Source organism: Apostichopus japonicus, chromosome 20, assembly GCF_037975245.1.
Source record: "Apostichopus japonicus isolate 1M-3 chromosome 20, ASM3797524v1, whole genome shotgun sequence".
NCBI classification, from domain to species: Eukaryota; Metazoa; Echinodermata; class Holothuroidea; order Aspidochirotida; family Stichopodidae; genus Apostichopus; species Apostichopus japonicus.
Window position 1 is genome coordinate 19,847,303 of NC_092580.1, and position 21,768 is coordinate 19,869,070.

At 38.3% G+C, this 21,768-nt stretch overlaps 1 protein-coding gene across 3 annotated transcripts in view; it reads left to right on the plus strand.

Annotated features, from left to right (window-relative positions):
- The window catches only part of LOC139960996 (Fanconi anemia group D2 protein-like), a 98,613-nt gene continuing 76,845 nt past the window's right edge, over positions 1-21,768 (plus strand). The window contains exons 1-16 of one of the 3 annotated variants that reach the window (XM_071959758.1): positions 1-131; positions 1,598-1,675; positions 2,679-2,795; positions 3,873-3,940; positions 5,576-5,628; positions 5,924-5,971; positions 6,543-6,603; positions 7,307-7,365; positions 8,135-8,222; positions 9,327-9,451; positions 10,429-10,516; positions 11,244-11,348; positions 12,259-12,326; positions 12,921-13,011; positions 13,680-13,856; positions 14,704-14,838. In XM_071959758.1, the coding sequence (XP_071815859.1) occupies positions 1,612-1,675; positions 2,679-2,795; positions 3,873-3,940; positions 5,576-5,628; positions 5,924-5,971; positions 6,543-6,603; positions 7,307-7,365; positions 8,135-8,222; positions 9,327-9,451; positions 10,429-10,516; positions 11,244-11,348; positions 12,259-12,326; positions 12,921-13,011; positions 13,680-13,856; positions 14,704-14,838 (1,347 nt within the window). In that variant the 5' untranslated portion in view covers positions 1-131; positions 1,598-1,611. Of the gene's footprint in view, positions 132-1,597; positions 1,676-2,678; positions 2,796-3,872; positions 3,941-5,575; positions 5,629-5,923; positions 5,972-6,542; positions 6,604-7,306; positions 7,366-8,134; positions 8,223-9,326; positions 9,452-10,428; positions 10,517-10,775; positions 10,816-11,243; positions 11,349-12,258; positions 12,327-12,920; positions 13,012-13,679; positions 13,857-14,703; positions 14,839-21,768 lie in introns of those variants that run through there. The other 2 variants (XM_071959759.1, XM_071959760.1) reach the window with 2 other exon arrangements.

A 21,768-nucleotide genomic window follows, 5' to 3' on the forward strand; every position in this document is an offset into this window, starting at 1 on the left:
TATCATATTATTACTACTGCTTGGACAAATCGAAACTCAAAAGAGATTGCGGTACTTTCTACTACTAACTGGTAAAGCGATGATATATTGAGCTTATAAGTATATTGAAAAATCCCAGTAATCAATCGATGGTTCGTAGACAATCTTGAATGAATTTGCTTGTTATCTCATAAGTTGAAGAACCAAACGTTAAACGTAGGCTAGGCTAAACTAATGTTACTATTGTTAGGCCTGGGCTAGGTCAACTTGGCCTATGGTAACAACATAACATGTACAGGCGCTGTGCTTGAATCGGTGTTCTAGCTTTGGCCTCATTTGACTAATCAGGGTCTAAATTCTTAGTCTAGCGCCACTGTGGGTTGTAAATAAGCCTTATCATATGCAGGGTAAGCCTAACTTATGTTACCGAACTGTAGCATAGACCACATATTTTATATAGCTAATTAAATTTAAGGTCCTAACGAGTTAAACTTAAAACTAGCTAAGGCTAGGTTGAAGTGGTACCATATGATGCTAAGTACAAATCTGTCCTAGATCCTATGAAATCAATGTAACCCCATGTAGGCCGCCTAATCTGTACAGGCCTAGCCTAGGTGTGTTACTGTTACATCCTGCACACTGAAGATTAAGAATCAGACAAAGTTGCTGCAATGCTCCATTTGGAATACAGTATTTCAAGATATTTGTTAGTTTTTCATTTTGAACAGTTTACCTCACATTTTGCAAAACAATTATTGTGAAATTCTGAGGGAAGGTAACCAATGCCTCTGAATTACACTTTCACTTTTATGCTTTCATTTGGAATTTAATGCTGTTGTTAACTTGAATACATTTAATACAGTTTTTTAACTTGAGTACAAGTAGTAATAGCAATGAGTCAGGTTTTTTTCTTAGCCTTCAAATGGATATTGATCAGAGGTCTCTGCATTTGCTTAATTAAAAGGGAATCAAAGAGGTGCTCGGAATATTTTTTGAGTTGTGTAGACAGGGGCAACAGGTAACAGTCTAAATGGCAGGTCTGAAAATGCCCACATATATAGCCTATATGCTTCTAGCCACAGTAAACTAGTTTGTTAATTGCACCTTAATGCAATCTCATTTAAATACTTTGGTCTGTGAGAAATAATGACTAGTTGGTCAAGGTTGCACTTGGAGTTTGAAACATCAATTTGGATCATTCAGGACAAGACATGAAGATTCCAAGCAGCTGTGGGTTTGCTCATTCAAAATTAAGCATTGGACAGTTTGAGCTGTATCTTTAATTGCTTTCCTCTCTTTGGATGTTGATCAAATTTCTAGGAATGGTAATAATAGAATTTGCATTATATCCTTTCCAGTATGATTATTACATGTATTCCAAATGTACTGAGATGTTTTGCGGAGAATGCAATTGCAACTGTGCTGAGCTGTATGTATAGACTTTTGACCTGCATGGCTTGCGGAGGTTTTGTTCTATATACTTAGTGTTACGACAAGGATAGATAAGGAGTTAACGTGTAGTGTTTAACCTATAAAAAAGAAAAGAAGAGCTCTTCAGAATAAGAACGTATAGTATCTTCGGTCTATTGCTAAAACTCTACTATTTACATTGATGCAGATAATTTTGTAACGATGGCCAAGGGTAAAGGCAAGAGAGTGAAAGCGGTCACATCTGAATCATCCAGTTCAACTGTAGGTAAGATATTTGTTATAAACTATGCAAATGTATGGAAGCTCTCCTTCCTTATTGGATGAGTGGCAAAAATAACCATCGATTTTGGTCTCCTTGTTGCCTCTCAGTGGATCTGACCTTTGACAAATTTGCCAATCTAAGGTGACCACACACTAAATATCCTATACTTAACAATAGCCTTGATAAATTGTTAGAGCTTAAAGAGTCGATCACTTTGTAAGGGTTTTCCTCTCCTTCCCTCTAGCCTGCCCCCTCCCACCCCTTTTTTCCCTTTGTTGGGATAAAATGCAGTTTGGATTGATCAAGTACTAAGTTTAGAAAAAGAATCCAGTAAAAGAAAAGAAGAATGAAAGAAAACCTGTAAATGTGCAGGATAAATGTGCTTTTTTTATCCAGAGTAATAGCAGGACGTTATCATAAGCTGAACAACAATTGTATACTGTGACTTATGTTTTGTACGTTGCAGTATTAAAGCTTCATATTGAGTTTTCTAAATTCACACTGTATTGCACTCAACAGTGTTTAACCTACAACCCCCCCCCCCCCCCAAATGGGCCATTAAAATTATTGGCTCACTTGCTGTCATATTGTAGTACACTATGTCTATTTGTCATTTCATGGTGAAACATAAATATTAAGAAACAGTTTTAGCTATATAGGTATAAACTCTAATTTTGCTCCTGATATTTCATTTCGAAGGAAACTTTGAAATGTGGGTTGCGATATGTAAATTTTCTTAAAAATCAGTTTTACTTTGTAGTAACTATTGTGATCGAATGTTCAGGAGACATTACGTAGGAGGGAGAAATAACAATTTTTAAAGTCAATAACTAATTGAATAATATTTGTTGAATAAACTAGCCTACGGGTTGCATGCCTAGACGTTTTCATGAATTTAAAGTTTATGATTAATGGTACTTTTATTGTCAAAAAAAGGCACTGAATTAACTAGTAGTTAATAAACTAATAAAGATGGACAAATGAATGTAATTTCTCTTAAATGTAGCCAAGAAAAAGAAACAGACCAGTTCTTCAAGATCATTCCAAGAAGATTCCTTATTTGTGAAGACTGTCGAAGCCGCTGGACTGACTTTGATGAGCGGTGAAAAGGCTAATGTTTTGAGTAAGACCAATCGTCTTTTTTTGGAAAGTTTTGTAATTGTGACATTGTACTCATTACTTAAAAGAAAAGGACAGTGTACTAGAATAAGTAAGGATTCATGGGAGGTCTATGTAGGTGTGTAGAGATAAATTTATCTATATATGCTTCACTTAAGGCACTCTCTCTAGTAATGCATGGTGATAGAAAGTTGCAATCATTATATCAGAAATCAGCAGAAAAAGAAGTAAAGCGGGCAGAAAACACATCACGTGCAGAGAAACAGAGGATCAGCGTAGACAACTGGTTGATCAGACCGAAGAAGAAGGTTAATGAATAAGGAACAGTTGACAAAATCACTGGTGCTCAGTATTCCAAGGCATTTTAAAAATTAATACAAACCTCAAGATCTGTTCAGAAAATCAGTATGGTCGCCGATTGTCCGCAATGCAACGCAATTTTTGGAAATATTCAGTTCATAGATGACAGTGGAACCTGTAAAATAAGTTTTGTGTGCAGTATTACATATGAGAATAGGATCAGTATTATCTACTGCTGTGCACAGAAAATAAATCAGTAATTTTATGTTTTACTGCCATAGTGTACTACTTGGGAAATGTTTGGTCTATATATAATATCTGGTACATGTGTATTAATTGACTTGCAATCTATGTGTTCTTAATGTCTTCTCATGTGTGTTACAAATGTCTCGGACTAGTCACTAGGGTAACTAGCTGATTTACCAAGTAATGAACGATTCATTCAATTAATGTACATTCGGAAGTTAGAAGCATCTACCAAAGGCTGCCACTCCAGTCCACCACAGATTTATAAAGATGAATTCTTTATTTCATACGTTCTCTCTGCAGCAAACATTTGAACTGTACAGGTCATAAGAAAATGAGATTCTACTCTCCCATAAAGATATTGGTCTCCTTCTGGGGAAGCAGCTAAAACAGTCCTGATTTTGTGGGAGGCCACATATTTGCTCCGTTTTAAATCTGTTGATGGGATATAATAGTCTGTTTGCATTTAACCTCTTTAATCATTAATGGAAGATGTTTGTCATTGCTGCTGTTTTTTTATCTACCTATTTTGCAGATGTTGATCAAGTCATTTTTCAGAAGAATGTACAGAAATCTCTGAAGAAAACCTCGTCATTAGAAAAGGTAAACCAAGATTATACTTACTGACTAAAAAGGAATAATTACTTAATTTGGACACTTTGTAGGGGAAATGACTTTAATAAGACAAAATTATTTTAGGGTGTTCGTAAATCAATTTTATTTAAAGAATAAAGAATAAAATTCTGTTCAAAACATATCATCTTGTGCTCTGAAGATTCACTTGAAGACAAAATGTATTTCTTGAGTTTGTTGAATTAGTAGTTTAGTACTACAACAATCTGCTGCCATTCAAACCAAATAACAACACGATAGTTACAACTCTTTCATAGTCGATGTTTCTAGGTCTAGCCTAATGCCTAAACAGGTCACTTAGAAATGAAACACATAGATAGAAACAAGTACATATAAATTTCTACAAACACCATTCAGGGATGTGTCCACGTTGGGCGGCACTGGGTGGCCCCTACCAGCACTAAAAATTACCGCCCAGCACTATTTTCATCTAAAATCCTGACATTCCTAACAATATAGTCAACATCGATCGGGCCTAGCCTATGCCAAAATCATACAGACTAATAATGCATCAGTTACGCATGCGAGAAACATTACTTACGGCTCTCAATTGGTCCCTTGTAAAATCTCTTTGAAACAAACTAATAACTTTTAACAGGTACGTAATATATTTCACTAAATAAAATTAAAAAATGTAAATTGTTAGCAAAACTTGTACTTGTGTATGTGCTTGAAAAGCTACACAAGTGCCAGCATTTGGCATCTGAGCACCTTCAAAATTCGAAAAATTTATCAAATGGGAGGGGGACACCCCTCCCCCAGGATGGCAATCAGTATACCTGGCACTCAGGAAATCCTGGGCACATCCCTGACCATTTTTAAACTCTTTCATATCAGATGTGCCTCAGTCCACCATAAGTCTAAACCTTTCAGAAGCCTAAGTAGATCACATAGAATTGTATTGTAACACAACAAGAAGATGTAAGTACCTATGACACTTCCATAGTGGATATGCCTAAGCCTTGCCTTATCCCTAAATTGGGCCACTTACAAAGGACACCCGAATAGATGTAAGTACCTTAAACATTGTGTCTACAACACTTCCATAGTGGATATGCCTAAGCCTTGCCTTAACCTAAATAGTTCACAAATGAAACACATCAAGCAGATGTAAGCCTTACAACACTTTCATAACATATATGTACATGGTAAGCCTAGCTTAACCTAGCCAGTTCATTCAGAAGTGAAACAAAAGCTAGCAGATTTGAAATATAGATCATTTTCCTTTCACTGCATAATTTAGTGCTTTCTCATGTTGCACCACAATTTACATATATTTATATCCCAAATGTATCATAAAAACATACTCACATTCTGTGTACATGAATTGCTGTACATCTTTTTGAATTTTGTCCAGGTCTATTTGACATTTGCTTAGCACATGATTTGCTTGATATTTCTCTATTCGATAAATCATTCCCTTGTCTTACCCAGAGGTTTCCAAACAATTCAACTTTTCTAAAGCAGTATTAAATCAAGATTACACATCAGTCCTTTTCACTCAGACTGAAAATTGATCTACTCTTACAAAACATTCCTTTTATTCTCTCATTATTGTTTGATTACTTGGTATGCTTGTTGTTTGTTTTATTTTTGCTTTAACAGACTGTCAAGGAATTCCTTGAAGGTCTGCAGGACTATGTCGAGGATGAAGCAAGGTATGAGAAAGCAGTTTGAAGTACAAGAATTTTATTATTGTTATTGTTTTTCTTTAAGTTGATTAAAGTTAGAATCTGTTAGTAAGTCACTTCAGCATATATGTTATACCACTGGTCAATTTTAATATATAACAACAAATTCCTTGATATATTTTCAAACATAATTTCTCTACTTTCATTGTCTTTGCCCTCTTTGTTTTATCGATTATACAGATTACACTGATTTTACTGATTAATATAATGTTGTTCCATTCGGTAAGCATTTGAAATAATGAATATATTTTGAATCTTGCAGGTTCAAGTACAGTCTATTACCCTCCATGTCGTCACAAGATTGTGAAAGGTGAGATATATTAAGGCAATTCTTGTGTCTACATGTGTACAAGCTTTGAAACAATGAACCATATGAAAGTCAGTCAGTAGTTTATTTTGTTTCAGTTTGTAAGTATAACTTTACCATTTCCATCAATATTATTCTATTGTAGTAAGTGTTATCTGTTTACAACCCTATTCCACTTTCTTCTGTGTCATGTCTGGCTGTTGGTAATAGCAAAGTCTGTTCCATTCTATTTGAGGATGTTCTATGCTGTCAATTGATTGTCATATTTGATTAAATTTAAAAATTAATTTTCATATATGACACAATGCTATGTAAACTAATAACAGAGTTTAAGATGCAAGAAATATGTACTATAGAGAAAGCAGAAAAAGAAACAAATTTATTCCATCTTGACAGCTTTTTTCATTACTGAGGTATCAAAAAGGGTGGAAAAAGTTATATTTGCTTTATTTGGATATTTGTACATTGCACAACAGTTTGTGATTCGAAACTGGGAATGTTGTTTTAGAAGAGGTTAAGAAACGGAAAAGAATTATTTGTTTAGGATTTCTCAATTTTCTTTAATTCATTCTAGTGCTCGGTTTGGTCAGCAGGAGAGTTGGATAAAGTTGCTCTTAAATATTGAGGAACTTCAAGTGAGTGCAAAAAGGTTTTTTTTTTTCTTCATGTTTTGTCTACTTTATTTTCTATAGTATTTCCTTGGCAATCACATTGCCTTTAATACCCATGACAATATTATTACATACGTATTGTTCTTTTGTGTGTGTAAGCCAATAAGATTTGTACATCTGCCAGGGATAAAGGTTAAAACTTCCATACAAATTGGTTATCTATAAACAGGGACTGGAAAATATGCTTTGACACAACAAGAGAAGTCAATTCTGAGTTGCAAGTTTGCCTCAAGATTGTAATACAGTTTGTATCCCCTTTTAGGTAGAAAGGACACAAAAAAGTTATTACAGTAATGTCAGAAATGGAAAAGTTAATAGCCTCACAGCTAAAAGACAATTAATAAATGTCAGTGATAGATTATTTAAATTTGAGCTTGGAAAAGGTTAACCTAATCTTACAGTAGGTGTGCTAAATTAAACTGAGCTAAGACTACCTCAAATGTTAAATCTGATAAGACGAAAAACAAGCATAACTGCTAAGACTTGTTTGTTTCCATAGAAAAGTTTCCATTGGCGATGATTTCCTTTTCATATTAATTATTAATTCTGCCTGTTTGATATATTTTAGATACTTTCTCTTTCCCGTTGCTCATTATGAATAAATTAATACAAAACAATATTATAATCAGTAATGGAAAAAAAATAGAGTTTTGTGTTTTCTTTTCAGCCTTCATTGATAACTTTGTTGCTGGAGAAATTACCAGAATTTTCAGGAGAGGATGAAGAGTAAGTGAGATTAGAAATACATAGTGCTTCTTCATATCATGAGATGATGAAATATAAAGGTTGTTTCCAGATGGTAAACTCACTCTGAAGGCCTTAAATGGAGATGCAAATCCAACCTTCATAACTTTAATACCTATGTGAATGAGTTACTTATAAATGTTAAACAACTCCCCATAAATAGCTAAAAATAATACAACTCCCTCAGGAAGACATCTTTGATATTTCCCATATTTACTAGATAAAAGACTTCAACATATCTAGAAATGACATCAAAGAGTGTTTAATGTTTCTATTATTATCATTTTTTTAACCGTAAGTTTATTACTTAATATTTTCAAAATGAAATAATATTGTAAGCAAACTGCTTATCCACTAGAGAGCCTGTGTAAGAGAATGTGCAAAAGTAAGTTGGCCTGAAGTTTGGATCCTAGCAGGATCTTCTTCAAAGGCTAAAAAATATTATATTAATATTTTGATAGCATGCATCAACTTTTGAAACAAACATCAACAGGTTAGACTCAGCATACCTCAGTGTAAAATGGAGGTTTAGGCCCAGCCTACCTAACAGTAAGGCTTCTGTAACACATATCTCAAGTGTAATTTGATATCCTCATACCAGTCTATTAGAATTGGAAAAGTTGGCTTCAAATTTGTTTCACCTGTTTAAACCTGTCATATTTCACCTTTAAGCAGAGAGTATTTTAAGATATTTGACTATTCCTTTTGATTTGAGTGTCAATGTTATCATCACTGTTTGTGTTCTTTTCAGGAGTGTTTTTGACAAATCTGATTCCTCAAACTTACCAAAACTCATTCTGGATAAATTTTACTGGCTCGGTAGAGTTGTTAAAGCAAAGGTAAGACAGACAACACTTACAACTCGAAGGCAACTACTTTATTCTAATGATATCATTGTGAATATTTGATATAACATGACTTTCAAGTATCCAGCTGTTGTGAAGTCTGCAAGTAAGGAGAAGAAAGCTGCTTATATCCTAGGGATAGCTTAAGGGGATTACAAAGCTGGGATTACTTAGACATGTAAAGACTTGCTAATAGGATTAAAGGATAGATCTAGAGATGAGGAGAGGGGTTGAGGAGAGGAGAGGAGAGTTGGACTGTGGCTTTTGTGAGGTGAGGAGCCAAGGTATTAAGGAGAGATGAGAAAAGGAGAGAAGCGGAGGAAGTGTGTGAGGAGAAGCGGGTATAGTGTTGCAAGGTAGCAGAGGTTGTTAATGGAGAATTGATGTTAGATAATTGTGAAAGGAAGCAGTGGCGTTTTGTGGAGTCTGGAAAATAAAGGAAGAAAAGCAACGAAGGACACTGTCTTGAACTTATTACCCCAAACAACGTAACATGGTGGCAACGGTGGGATCCGAACCCACGCCATCGCAATGACTGGTGGTCATGTGTACCCTCGAAATGTTAGTGTCAATTTGCACAAAAAAGAAGAAGATTGTATCATGATAAGTTCATTTTCCAGAGACAGTCTTTAGTTTCAGTTTCTCCCCTTGTGGGTAGTTTGAGTAGCTAATATAAAAGGAAGCTAATTAGGACCATAGCAAGGAAGAAATACACGATATGCTAATGATTACTTTTTTTCTTTTCTTTTTTGTTTTCGCTAATTCAGTTTGTTTCAGTCATGTGCAGTCTCACTAGTCTGTTCTGTCTGTCCATCATGCACTGATTCAGTCATAAGGTAGCTATCCATTGCTATGGCGATGAAACAGAACTTTCGGCAACATTTGTAAAATCATCTACTAGGAGTTTCTCTTAGTATATACATATGGTGCCAAATAAATTAATCAAATTTAATAGCTCTGGTTTGATGGGAGAACTTGGTACTTGTTTTGGTGGTGATGATACATCTAGTATTTTTGTCATGGGGATGTTGTTTTCTTGTAGAATCTGGAATTGCCACCGAGCAAGTAATACAAATTTTTTCTTTTCTCCTTTTCTAGGAAATGACCAATAAAATGCTAGAGATGATTGAGGTATGTTCACCTGCGGTACAGAAGGAGATAATCAATTGCATCTCGGAGGCGGTCACCGATTCAGAACACAACGACGTCGCTATAAAACTGAAGTAAATATGTTTGATTCCCCCTGCGGTTGATATCTGTCAAATCAGGTCATGTGACTTGCCCATTCCAGCATATTAGCATGCCTTGTTACTGACTTCACAATGTTTATTACCTGGCGGTTTCCAGAGAAACGAGCTGTAGATTTTACAAAACTTTCTAACATAAAGCATAACTCATTGTTATAACATTCTAACAATTCATCTGTGTTCAGCATTGTATTAAACAGTACTCAGCTGTCTGTGACTTTATCCAAAATTCTGTAGGCAGTTTGTTTTACCGGTTTAAGCGTAGTTTTGCATGTAAGATTTGAGGATCCTGCTGTGATAGAATATACATAAATAACTAATATAATAAAACCGTGAGTCTCACTGATGACTAGGAAGTATATAGTGCTTCAATACAGTATTTATTGCCTTTTTGCTATTTATGAATTTGTTCAGTTTCTCATCATATTATGATGTTTGATATTTGCAAATTTTGTTGCTACGATGATGACATTTCGAACATGAGCTAGTAACGTCGATGATGACAGTCACATTTACACTGCTCTGTGAAAATATGAAGAAGTCCAAAAGAGAGATTTCACCTTGCACTGGCAGTATGACTTCACATATTGACAAAATGGCCACCCCATTTTGAATTCGGATATCTCCCATACAGGGCACAAATTTTTTTTTAAGTTGCATGGGAATGTTTGTCCAATGGGAGTTAGCATGTCTGTTGTTACAGTGACAGGGTTTACACATGCAGTTAGTTACAAATACACTGAAGCAAAAGTTGTCTAGAAATTATGTATCTCAGTTTTCTGTCTGAACTTTTTAATGAGTAAATGGAACATCAGAAAGCTGACTTGATAAATTATAAAGAATTTTTGGAAAGAAAAAGTTCTTTGTCTTTTCATAATGATTATTTTTTTTGAGTTATTCTATGGTGACCTTATGATTGATTGATTTCTTTATTATTCGATTTGGTTTAATAGGGAATTGATGGAACAGAATTCCTCGCTCACAATCCCTGCTTTAAATGCCTTGAACAACTTGAATGTCATGCCTGAATTACTCAGTGAGGTAAGATTACTTTTGTCATTAGATTGACTACATAGAATCCATTTTATATTCTGTGTGTCCTGTTGTTTAACATTATCAATCGAGTTAAGTTAAAATTCCTCGCTCACAGTTCCTGTGGTAAATGCCTTAAACAGATTACTCAGTGAGGTATGATATTTTTGTTGTGAGATTGACTACAGAGAATCCAGATTATATTCTGTGTTTCCTGTTGTTTCGACTTAAGTTAAAATTCCTCGCTCACAGTTCCTGTGTGAAATGCCTTAAACAACTTGAATGTCATGCCCGAATTACTCAGTGAGGTAAGATATTTTTGTTGTGACATTGACTACACAGAATCTAGATTATATTCTGTGTTTCCTGTTGTTTAACATTATCAATACACTTAAGTTAAAACTTGAATAATGCAGACAAGGTAATCAACAGCATCACAGTTTGATTGAGAAGAATAGAACGTAAAAAACAATGTAACTGGATGTCTTAAATTCACAATGGTATTTGAAACAGATTGAGACAGAAACATAGAAAAAGATTAGTTGATAGCAAAACATAGATTTAATCAACAGTAATCAACAGTAATCAAGTTCATGCAATGTTGTTAACCAAAAACATGACGTTTCATCTAAAGTGTCTTTTTTCAGGATTATGCTTTTTATATCTGAATATGGCAGTAACCATGGTAATGTGTCATATCTGTTTGGTTCAATCATATGAACTTATTTCTCAACAGGTTTGTAAGTCAGCCCTGCAGACCTTATCATCAGCAGATTTAGAAGACCTTCCAGTTATTGTCAAGTTTATATTAAGAACAGTTACACCCTCGACTTCATTGGAGGTTAGTTCAGTAGTTAATGGCGGCATCTCATCTGGTGGTATAGTGTTTGTTTGATCTGTAGATACGTTCTAAGACCATCGTTAAGTAATACTGTCCGTCTGTGCAGTAGTAATGATGTTTTGATTGGTAATATTGTCCTTGTGATTAATAGGTCGGTAATACTGTTCTTGTGATCAGTATTACTGTCCTTTTGATCAGAAGTCTTCTGTAATATATTGTAACTTGCTCCTGAATATTATTCCGTTTTATCAGTCGTACCGTCCTCCTAAAACAGTTGTCCTTTTGTTCAGTAGCATTGTCTTATACGCAAAAATTCATCAGAAATTGCATGATCCAACATCTAGAAAACAAGTAGGGTTTCCATGTTTTATTTGATATCTTGGTGTTTGACTTTGCCCATCAGATCTCCTTTCCTCCATTATGAAAACCTTTACACAGGGTTATGTTTTCGAGTATTAAGTTTCAATTTTGTTTCTCACATGCAAGGTTATACAGAAAATATTAATAAAAGTGCGGAACAAAGAATATTACATATGCAGGATGCTACAAATGATAAATGTTTAACAATGCTAGTAAACTTTAAGGAGTAGAAATAGAATAGATAAATATATATAAATAAAAACAAAGGGTACAAATCAAATACAGGATAGAAAAGAAACAGTGATAACTTAACAAGACATTATAAATGTGCTAGACAATGCCAATTTCTAATTATTCTATTATATATAACTTTATATCCGTATAGCAAGTTTTGCCAGTGATCATTGCATATGAGGTATTTCTGTTACTTCCTGGTTAATAAATAAGCTGCCTTGTCCATCTTAGAAAAATTTAGTTAGGAAGTAACATTTTTACAAAGCAAGAATTATTAGTATAACCTCTAATGAAATAACCTGCCTTTCTTCAACAGGTGATAAAAGAGTTACGCAGTAGTCTCGACTTCAGCATTCCTGCCACTGGTACTTCTGAAAACCAAAGGTTTGTTTTACTTTCATAAACACATACATTGTGTCTCATTACTTGTTGAGTGTTCACTAAGGTTCAAGTATTTATTAAGTAAGACACTATGATGCAGTTTGTTAGATTTACTATATAAAATGGCTCCCTCTTTCTTGGTAAGTACAGTATGATGCTTTAAGCTATGATCTACTTTTTAAATAATAGTGTAGCCATGTTTAACCATGTTTGCTAAAGAACAGCTCAATAAGCCCTGGTTCAGTCTTAACATAAATGTGAACTCAATGAAACACATTTCAACTTATTGCACGTTCTCTCAAATTCAGTGTTTGTGCTATTACTGCAAAGTGCTTGATGGGATCCCTAAGCTTCGGAATTTTATATTTCTGCAGTCATGGGTTTATTTGCATGTGCTCATTAAGTGAGAGATTTCCATATCCAAAGCAAAGAGGGTTATCTTTGTATAAGAATGCCAGCATTGATCCTGGAATGTTTCAAATGGTGCATAAAACTTTATTCAGCATCAACTGCCAAAAAAAAACGTATATAAAAAAATATAATTACTGTATTATTTAAATGGTTGTGTTTTTACATTCTTTTACATGTAAAATGCAGGAAGTCTGCAGAAGATAGCACTGTTATTCTCCTAGGGACCATCAACTCTAGTGTTTGTTCAAATAAAGCCATAGCAACAACATGGATGAAGGTAATGAAGTTACAACGGTTACCATAGAAACCTTACTACAATGTATCATTAAGTATATATACAAACTGTTGCTGTAAAATAATAAAATTATCCACAATTTGCTGATACCTACTTTCCCATACCTAATTTCCACTACTATGGCCATGGCATTTAGTGCTTGAGTAAAGGGACTTATTTAAGCTGGTAACCTTAGCAACATATCAGGTGAATGCAGCATTATCTGCTTACTCTCAGTTGCTTTTTGGGTAGCCATCTTCTGAGAATGCTACACATGTTATAATCTGTGACCCTCCTGCATACCCTATGGGTATGGTTCTTAGATTTATCATTGTAATGTGGCACATCACCGTCACTGGACTCGTATCTCTGCTGTTTAAAACTTTCACTCTATCATCCCTTGGCTTCTATGTAACAGGGATGAGCCTGGGGTTAAAACAAAATTATGGAACTTGGTAAAAACAAAATTATGGAACTTTGCAAAAATTGCGGTATAGGCTCCAGTTTGAGTATGCTACAGTGTGTTGGGATAATAGTTTTTGTCCCCGAGTTAGAAAGAAATCACGGATATTTTGCGAATTCGCGGGAAAATCTCATGCCTGATGTAATTATGATGTATATTTGAATGAGTATTTCCACGAGAAATATTAAAAGTTCTTGCCTCTTTTTAGTCGATAGAAGTGACAGCTGCTGGTGAAAATTTGACCGAAGAAGATATCTTGGTGTTGCTGATGTTTCATAGCATAGCAGTCCTCCAGAAGCTAATCGAAGGGTTGTTCAGAAAGAAGGTCCGAGATGAAACACTTTCTGTGGAAGTCCTGGAAAGTTGCTTCGAAAATCATTCCAAGGTAAGAAACTAAACGAAGATGACCTGACAAAGTATTTGAAACACAGTTTTAAAGGGTGTGAAGACTCGCGCAAAAAGAAACGTCTAATGCCGGTAATCTGACCCAGTTTTGAATGAGGTGTAACAGAAGTTTTAGACACCACCATCGATCCCAGAAAATACACACACACAGCTTGCTACCATCGGTAATTAGACACTAGTGTACAGTCAGTACATACATCTGCGGTCAATACCCATGCATAGCACAGTGTAAACAATACAGCGATGGACATCTCAGGTCCAGCTAAAGATAAGAAGGTATCACTTTTCATTACTGTCTGCATTTTGTAGCTAAACGAACAAAACGTCACTTGCAAGCAACAGAAAGTTAACTTGTTCAGATGGCCGCACACGGTTTGGAGCGAGTCTTCAATGCCTTTAAAGAGGAGGACCCATGAGATACATTGTATCATGATGCTCAGGATTCTTTCAACATTCGATAGGTTGAAAAAGGTTGGAAATAAATATATGAAATTTGATGTGCTCTGATAATTCAAAAGAATGATCTCAGAAAGTTTCCTCTAATTTTTGTATCTCATCTGCTTTGTCAAGCAGACTTCAAACTTACAAGTTTGGTTGTAAACTTCCTTGAAAGTGCCCTCATTCATGACTTTTCGTTTATTCAGGGAACGTAAAACCCACGATTTTGGACCCATGGAAATTGAAGTTTCAATCCATTGTTTGAGTATATCTTAGAGTTGTGAGAAGTTATACTAGAAACTGCAACCATCTTCTTTCAGTGTTGCGCTCTATATAAGCTTTACCATTGACAGTCTGATATTGTCATATTTTGACATTTCTGTTACCAGGTCATGAAGAATTACTCTGCATCCCTTTTAAGCATTGCTGAACAAATGCTGAGGTCGCCTGACGACGCTATATCGGCATTCGCAAAAGCCAGTCTGATGGAATCCTTCAACAGGTTCGATATTCATTACAGACAGGTGAGAACTCATGACGTTCTATTTTAACTGTGAACAGTGTCCATCATTGCTGATATAGATATAGATAGATATAGATATATATAGATATATTAAAGTGAAATCGTAATGAGTTGGAAAATCAAGAACAGTGAAAAAACTTCCAGCCTCTATATAGATATATATAGTTACAAATTGGTACTTATGATGACATACCGGTGTATTTTTGGACCTTAAGTTAACGTGTCCAATAGGTTGTATAAACTACAGGTCAGCTTATGCCCAAGGCTTTGTGACTTGTCAATTGAAAAACATGAAGAATCGCTGTCAAATAGGGTTGGGCGATATATCGAAAATTATTATGATCGCGATAATTTTTTTCAAGACAACATTTTTTGAGGATCGAACAAATGACGATAATTTCTTGTGAAAGAAATTTTAAATAAAGGTGGAAAAAAAATGTGTTTATCCTTTCTCCGTTTTATGTGTAAATTTTATTCTAGCATTCCATGGTTAAGAAAGTTGAAAAGAAATAAAGTTTATCAGCTTCATTTACTGACTTTTGAACTTTGTAACAACCCCGTCCTTTACAGCATGTTCGCTACCTACACATATACACAATGAGAACGGTGTTAGTGACCCACCCTGTATAAACCACACAGTACTACACGATAATGTGTTTGTATGTTCAAGACACAGAGCTGTATTATTACTCTGTTCTGACAGCTTTCAACAAGACTGCGGAGTGTGATTGACCTCGTGATCAGTCTGTATAAAAAGTCTTTACGTCACTATTGAATTCTAACGTGTACTACCAGGGAGTTGTTATGGAACAACTCCCTGGTACTATACGCACTGATCAGCTGTACTGTATCGAGGGGGGAGTCAATATGGGTCTCACCGATATGAGTCACGTGTGCAGTACCTGGAAAAGTTTGAAGCATTCATTTGCGCCAATTATTGCATCAAACAAGGCAAAAAAGATGTGTGACAAAACTAGTGACAAACTCGCACAATGTATGTTTCTGTTATGTAACAAAGGTGAGGTGAGGAGGCAGCTCGAGTACATAAAAAGCAGTGCTTATATGGGCGCGGCAAACTTATCAATCAAATGCATGTCTACTTATCAAGCTCAAGTGTCATGAAATAAGTTTGTTAACCAGCCGCGTTTGCCGAGAGGCGTGGTTATGTAGGTCAGCTGCACCTTACCAGTTCCCTAGGGTTGAAACAAGATAGCGGGCTTATAACTGCAACTTTGCAAGTGCCCATTCTAATGGAAGTATAACATGTTTTCAGGTTAGTGCGCCATATTATCAAGAACGAAAGTGACACAAGCTAGCCTACCTAAGCCTATATTGTCAACGTTAAAGTGTCAATAATTTTTAAGTTGTAGGCCACAAGCATTGAAGAACTAATTATTTGTGTTATTTTTAAGTCTAATGTCAGACAACTGGGACTTCTTCCAGTGAGCATGTACTGGAATCAGTACATGTATTTATTAAGAAAGTTGCTTTTGTCCCAGAGTCGGGAATGTCAATATTACAAATTTGTTGACGCAAATGATACAATAAATTTCTTTTATTTTTTTAATTTATTTATTTTCAAGGGAACAGTTCATAACAAACTCAGATATTCTCTTTCAATGTCCCCTCCATATACTGTATCTCTCTTTTTCCGTCCACTCAAAGCTCAACATTTACGCTAATTCTGTTAGAGGGAAAATTATCGTAATTATCGAAATATAGCAATAATTTTTTAGCTATTTATCGTGACGGTAAAAAGGAAATATTGCCCAACCCTACTTTCAAATTATCAAATTTTACCTTTAAGCGGTTAATTTATTCATATTTAAAAGAGAATTTTGAGCTTAAAAATGAGTCTGCTTGTGTACATAACGATATATATGAATTAGATATATGTGTAACAGGAATGTGCTCAAGAATATTTGAGTGCCATGCTGATTATGCGGTAGTGTGATCCACACCCTGGCAGAGGGATCTCATTGGTGGGGTACCCCCTCCACACTGGACATGAAGTATGCTTACTGTAGGTGGTGCTATTTTTCCTATCCTGTGCCATGTATTCTCCCAAATTTTGGTTATGGTAAAATTTGTTAAATTATCATCATGACTCACCTCCCCCCCATGACAAGTTTCTGACTACGGGCCAGTACACCCATATCTCCCATCCATGTCCCTCCTCAATCCCTCCTCGAGTATTAAATCCACCACTTCCATGACACCACGGTGTTCAGAAACCATGCCCTATATTTGGCATCCCAGCTCCCCTATCCCAGACAAATTTCTGGCCATGCCCCTGTAAGAATACAGCTACACCCATAACTTGCATCCATACCCCTCCTCATCCACTCCCTGATAATCAAATCCTTCTGTACCACTACCACAACACCACTGTGTCCAGCAATCATGCCTTATGCTTCACCCATTCCCCCTTGACATGTTTCTCACTAGGCGCCTGAATGATAACGCTACACCCATACATCCCATCCATGTCCCTCCTCACCCCCTCCCCAATTATCAAATCTACCAACACCACTTTCATGACACTTCGGAGTCCAGAAACCTTGTTTAATGATTCCCCCCCCCCCCCATGACTAGTTTCTGACTAAGGGCCTACACAGTAACGCTCCACCCTGCCTCCCATCCATGCCCCTCCTCAATCCCTCCCCAATAATGAAATCCACCAACACCACTCTCATGACACTGCTGTGTCCAGAAACCATGTCTATTGATTCACCCCCCCCCCCCCATGACAAGTTTCTGACTGCAGGCCTGCATGATAACGTTACACCCATACCTTCAATCTATGTTCCTCCTCAACCCCTCCCCAATTACCAAATCCAAAAACACCACTTTCATGTCATTCCGGTGTCCAGAAACCTTGTCTTATGATTTATCCCCCCTCTCCCCATGACAAGTTTCTCACTACAGGCCTGCACGATAACGCTCCACCCTGCCTCCCATCCATGCCCCTCCTCAATCCCTCCCCGATTATGAAATCCACCAACACCACTTTCATGACACTATTGTGTCCAGAAACCATGTCTAATGATTCCACCCCCCCCCCATGACAAGTTTCTGATTACGGGCCTGCATGATAACGCTACACCCATCCCATCCATGCCCCTCCTCAATCCCTCCCCAATTATCAAATCCACCAACACCACTTTCATGACACTTTGGTGTCCAGAAACCTGTCTTATGATTTCCCCCCCCCCCCCCCGTGACAAGTTTCTGACTGTGGGCCTTCATGATATCCCTACACCCATCCCATCCATGTTTGTCCTTACTCCCTCCCCAATCATCAAATCCACCAACAACACTTTCATGACACTTGGTGTCCAGAAACCTTGTCTTATGATTTATCCACCCTCTCCCCATGACAAGTTTCTGACTAAAGACCTGAATGATAACGCTCCACCCATGCCTCCATCCATGCCCCTCCTCAATCCTTCCCTGATAATGAAATCCACCAACACCACTCTCATGACACTATTGTGTCCAGAAACCATGTCTAATGCTTCCCTCCCCCCCCCCATGACAAGTTTCTGACTGCAGACCTGCAGGATAACCCTACACCCATCCCATCCATGTCCCTCCTTATCAAACCCACCAACACCACTCTCATGACACTATTGTGTCCAGAAAACTTGTCGTATGATTTATCTTCCCCTGTCCCCATCACAAGTTTCTTACTACAGGCCTGCATGATAACGCTTCACCTATACCTCCCATCCAAGCCCCTTCCTCACCCCCTCCCCAATTATGAAATCCACCAACACCATGTCCATGACACTACGGTGCCCAGAAACCTTGTCTTATGATTTATTCCCCCTCTTCCCATTAAAGGTTTCTGACTACAGACCTGCATGATAACGCTACACCCATATCTTCCATCCATGATACTCCTCACCCCCTTCCCAATTACCAAATCCACCAACACAACTTTCATGACACTATTGTGTCCAGAAACCTTGTCTTATGATTTATAGTTTTATACCCCCTCTCCCCATGACAAGTTTCTGACTGCAGGCCTGCATGATAACGCTCCACACATACCTCCATCCATGCCCCTCCTCAATCCTTCGTCGATAATGAAATCCACCAACACCACTTTCATGACACTATTGTGTCCAGAAACCTAGTCTTATGATTTATAGTTTTATACCCCCTCTCCCCATCACAAGTTTCTGACTGCGGCCTGCATGATAACGCTACACCCATCCTATCCATGTCCCTCCTCACCCCCTCCCCAATTATCAAACCCACCAACACCACTTTCTTGACACTATTGTGTCCAGGAACCATGTCTTATGATCCCCCCATGACAAGTTTCTGACTGCGGGCCTGCATGATAACCCTACACCCATCTTATCCATGTCCCTCCTCACCCCCTCCCCAATTATCAAATCCACCAACACCACTCTCATGACACTGCTGTGTCCAGAAACCATGTCTATTGATTCACCCCCCCCCCCCATGACAAGTTTCTGACTGCAGGCCTGCATGATAACGTTACACCCATCTTATCCATGTCCCTCCTCACCCCCTCCCCAATTATCAAATCCACCAACACCACTTTCATGACACTATTATGTCCAGGAACCATGTCTTATGATCCCCCCCATGACAAGTTTCTGACTGCGGGCCTGCATGATAACCCTACACCCATCTTATCCATGTCCCTCCTCACCCCCTCCCCAATTATAAAATCCACCAACACCACTTTCATGACACTATTGTGTCCAGAAACCATGTCCACAAACCATGTCTTATGATTCCCCCCCCCCCCTGACAAGTTTCTGACTGCGGGCATGCATGATAACGCTACACCCATCCCATCCATGTCCCTCCTCACCCCCTCCCGAATTATCAAACCCACCAACACCACTTTCATGACACTATTGTGTCCAGAAACCATGTCTAATGATTCCCCCCCCCCCCCCCATGACAAGTTTCTGACTACAGGCCTGCATAATAACCCTACACCCATCCCATCCATGTCCCTCCTCACCCCCTCCCCAATTATCAAACCCACCAACACCACTTTCATGACACTATTGTGTCCAGAAACCATGTCTTATGATTCCCCCCCCCCCCATGACAAGTTTCTGACTGCAGGCCTGCATAACGCTCCACCCATACCTCCCATCCATGTCCCTCCTAAATCCTTCCCTGATAATGAAACCCACCAACACCACTTTCATGACACTATTGTGTCCAGAAACCATGTCTAATGATTCCCCCCCTCCCATGACAAGATTCTGACTGCAGGCCTGCATGATAACCCTACACCCATCCTATCCATGTCCCTCCTCACCCCCTCCCCAATTATCAAATCCACCAACACCACTTTCATGGCACTATTGTGTCCAGAAACCATGTCTTATGATTCCGCCCCCTCCCATGACAAGTTTCTGACTGCAGGCCTGCATGAGAACCCTACACCCATCCCATCCATGTCCCTCCTCACCCCCTCCCCAATTATCAAACCCACCAACACCACTTTCATGACACTTTTGTGTCCAGAAACCATGTCTTATGATCCCCCCCCCCCCCAGTGAAAAGTTTGTGACTGCAGGCCTGCATGATAATGCTCCACCCATACCTCCCATCCATGTCCCTCCTAAATCCTTCCCCGATAATGAAATCCACCAACACCACTCTCATGACACTATTGTGTCCAGAAACCATGTCTAATGATTCCCTCCCCCCCACCCATGACAAGTTTCTGATTACAGGCCTGCATGATAACTCTACAACCATCCCATCCATGTCCCTCCTCACCCCTCCCCAATTATCAAATCCACCAACACCACTTTCATGACACTATTGTGTCCAGAAACCATGTCTTATGATTCCCCCCCCCCCCCCATGACAAGTTTCTGACTGCAGGCCTGCATGATATCCCTACACCCATCCCATCCATGTCCCTCCTCACCCCCTCCCCAATTATCAAACCCACCAACACCACTTTCATGACACTATTGTGTCCAGAAACCATGTCTACTGATTCCCCCCTCCCATGACAAGTTTCTGACTGCAGGCCTGCATGATAACGCTCCACCCATACCTCCCATCCATGTCCCTCCTCACCCCCTCCCCAATTATCCAACCCACCAAAACCACTTTCATGACACTTTTGTGTCCAAAAACCATGTCTTATGATTCCCCTCCCCCCCCCCCATGACAAGTTTCTGACTGCAGGCCTGCATGATAACGCTCCACCCATACCTCCCATCCATGTCCCTCCTAAATCCTTCCCCGATAATGAAATCCACCAACACCACTCTCATGACACTATTGTGTCCAGAAACCATGTCTTATGATTCCCTCCCCCCCACCCATGACAAGTTTCTGACTACAGGCCTGCATGATATCTCTACAACCATCCCATCCATGTCCCTCCTCACCCCCTCCCCAATTATCAAATCCACCAACACCACTTTCATGACACTATTGTGTCCAGAAACCATGTCTTATGATTCCCCCCCCCCCCATGACAAGTTTCTGACTGCAGGCCTGCATGATAACCCTACACCCATCCCATCCATGTCCCTCCTCACCCCCTCCCCAATTATCAAATCCACCAACACCACTTTCATGACACTATTGTGTCCAGAAACCATGTCTTATGATTCCGCCCCCTCCCATGACAAGTTTCTGACTGCAGGCCTGCATGAGAACCCTACACCCATCCCATCCATGTCCCTCCTCACCCCCTCCCCGATTATCAAACCCACCAACACCACTTTCATGACACTATTGTGTCCAGAAACCATGTCTAATGATTCCCCCCCTCCCATGACAAGTTTCTGACTGCAGGCCTGCATGATAACGCTCCACCCATACCTCCCATCCATGTCCCTCCTCACCCCCTCCCCATTTATCCAACCCACCAAAACCACTTTCATGACACTATTGTGTCCAAAAA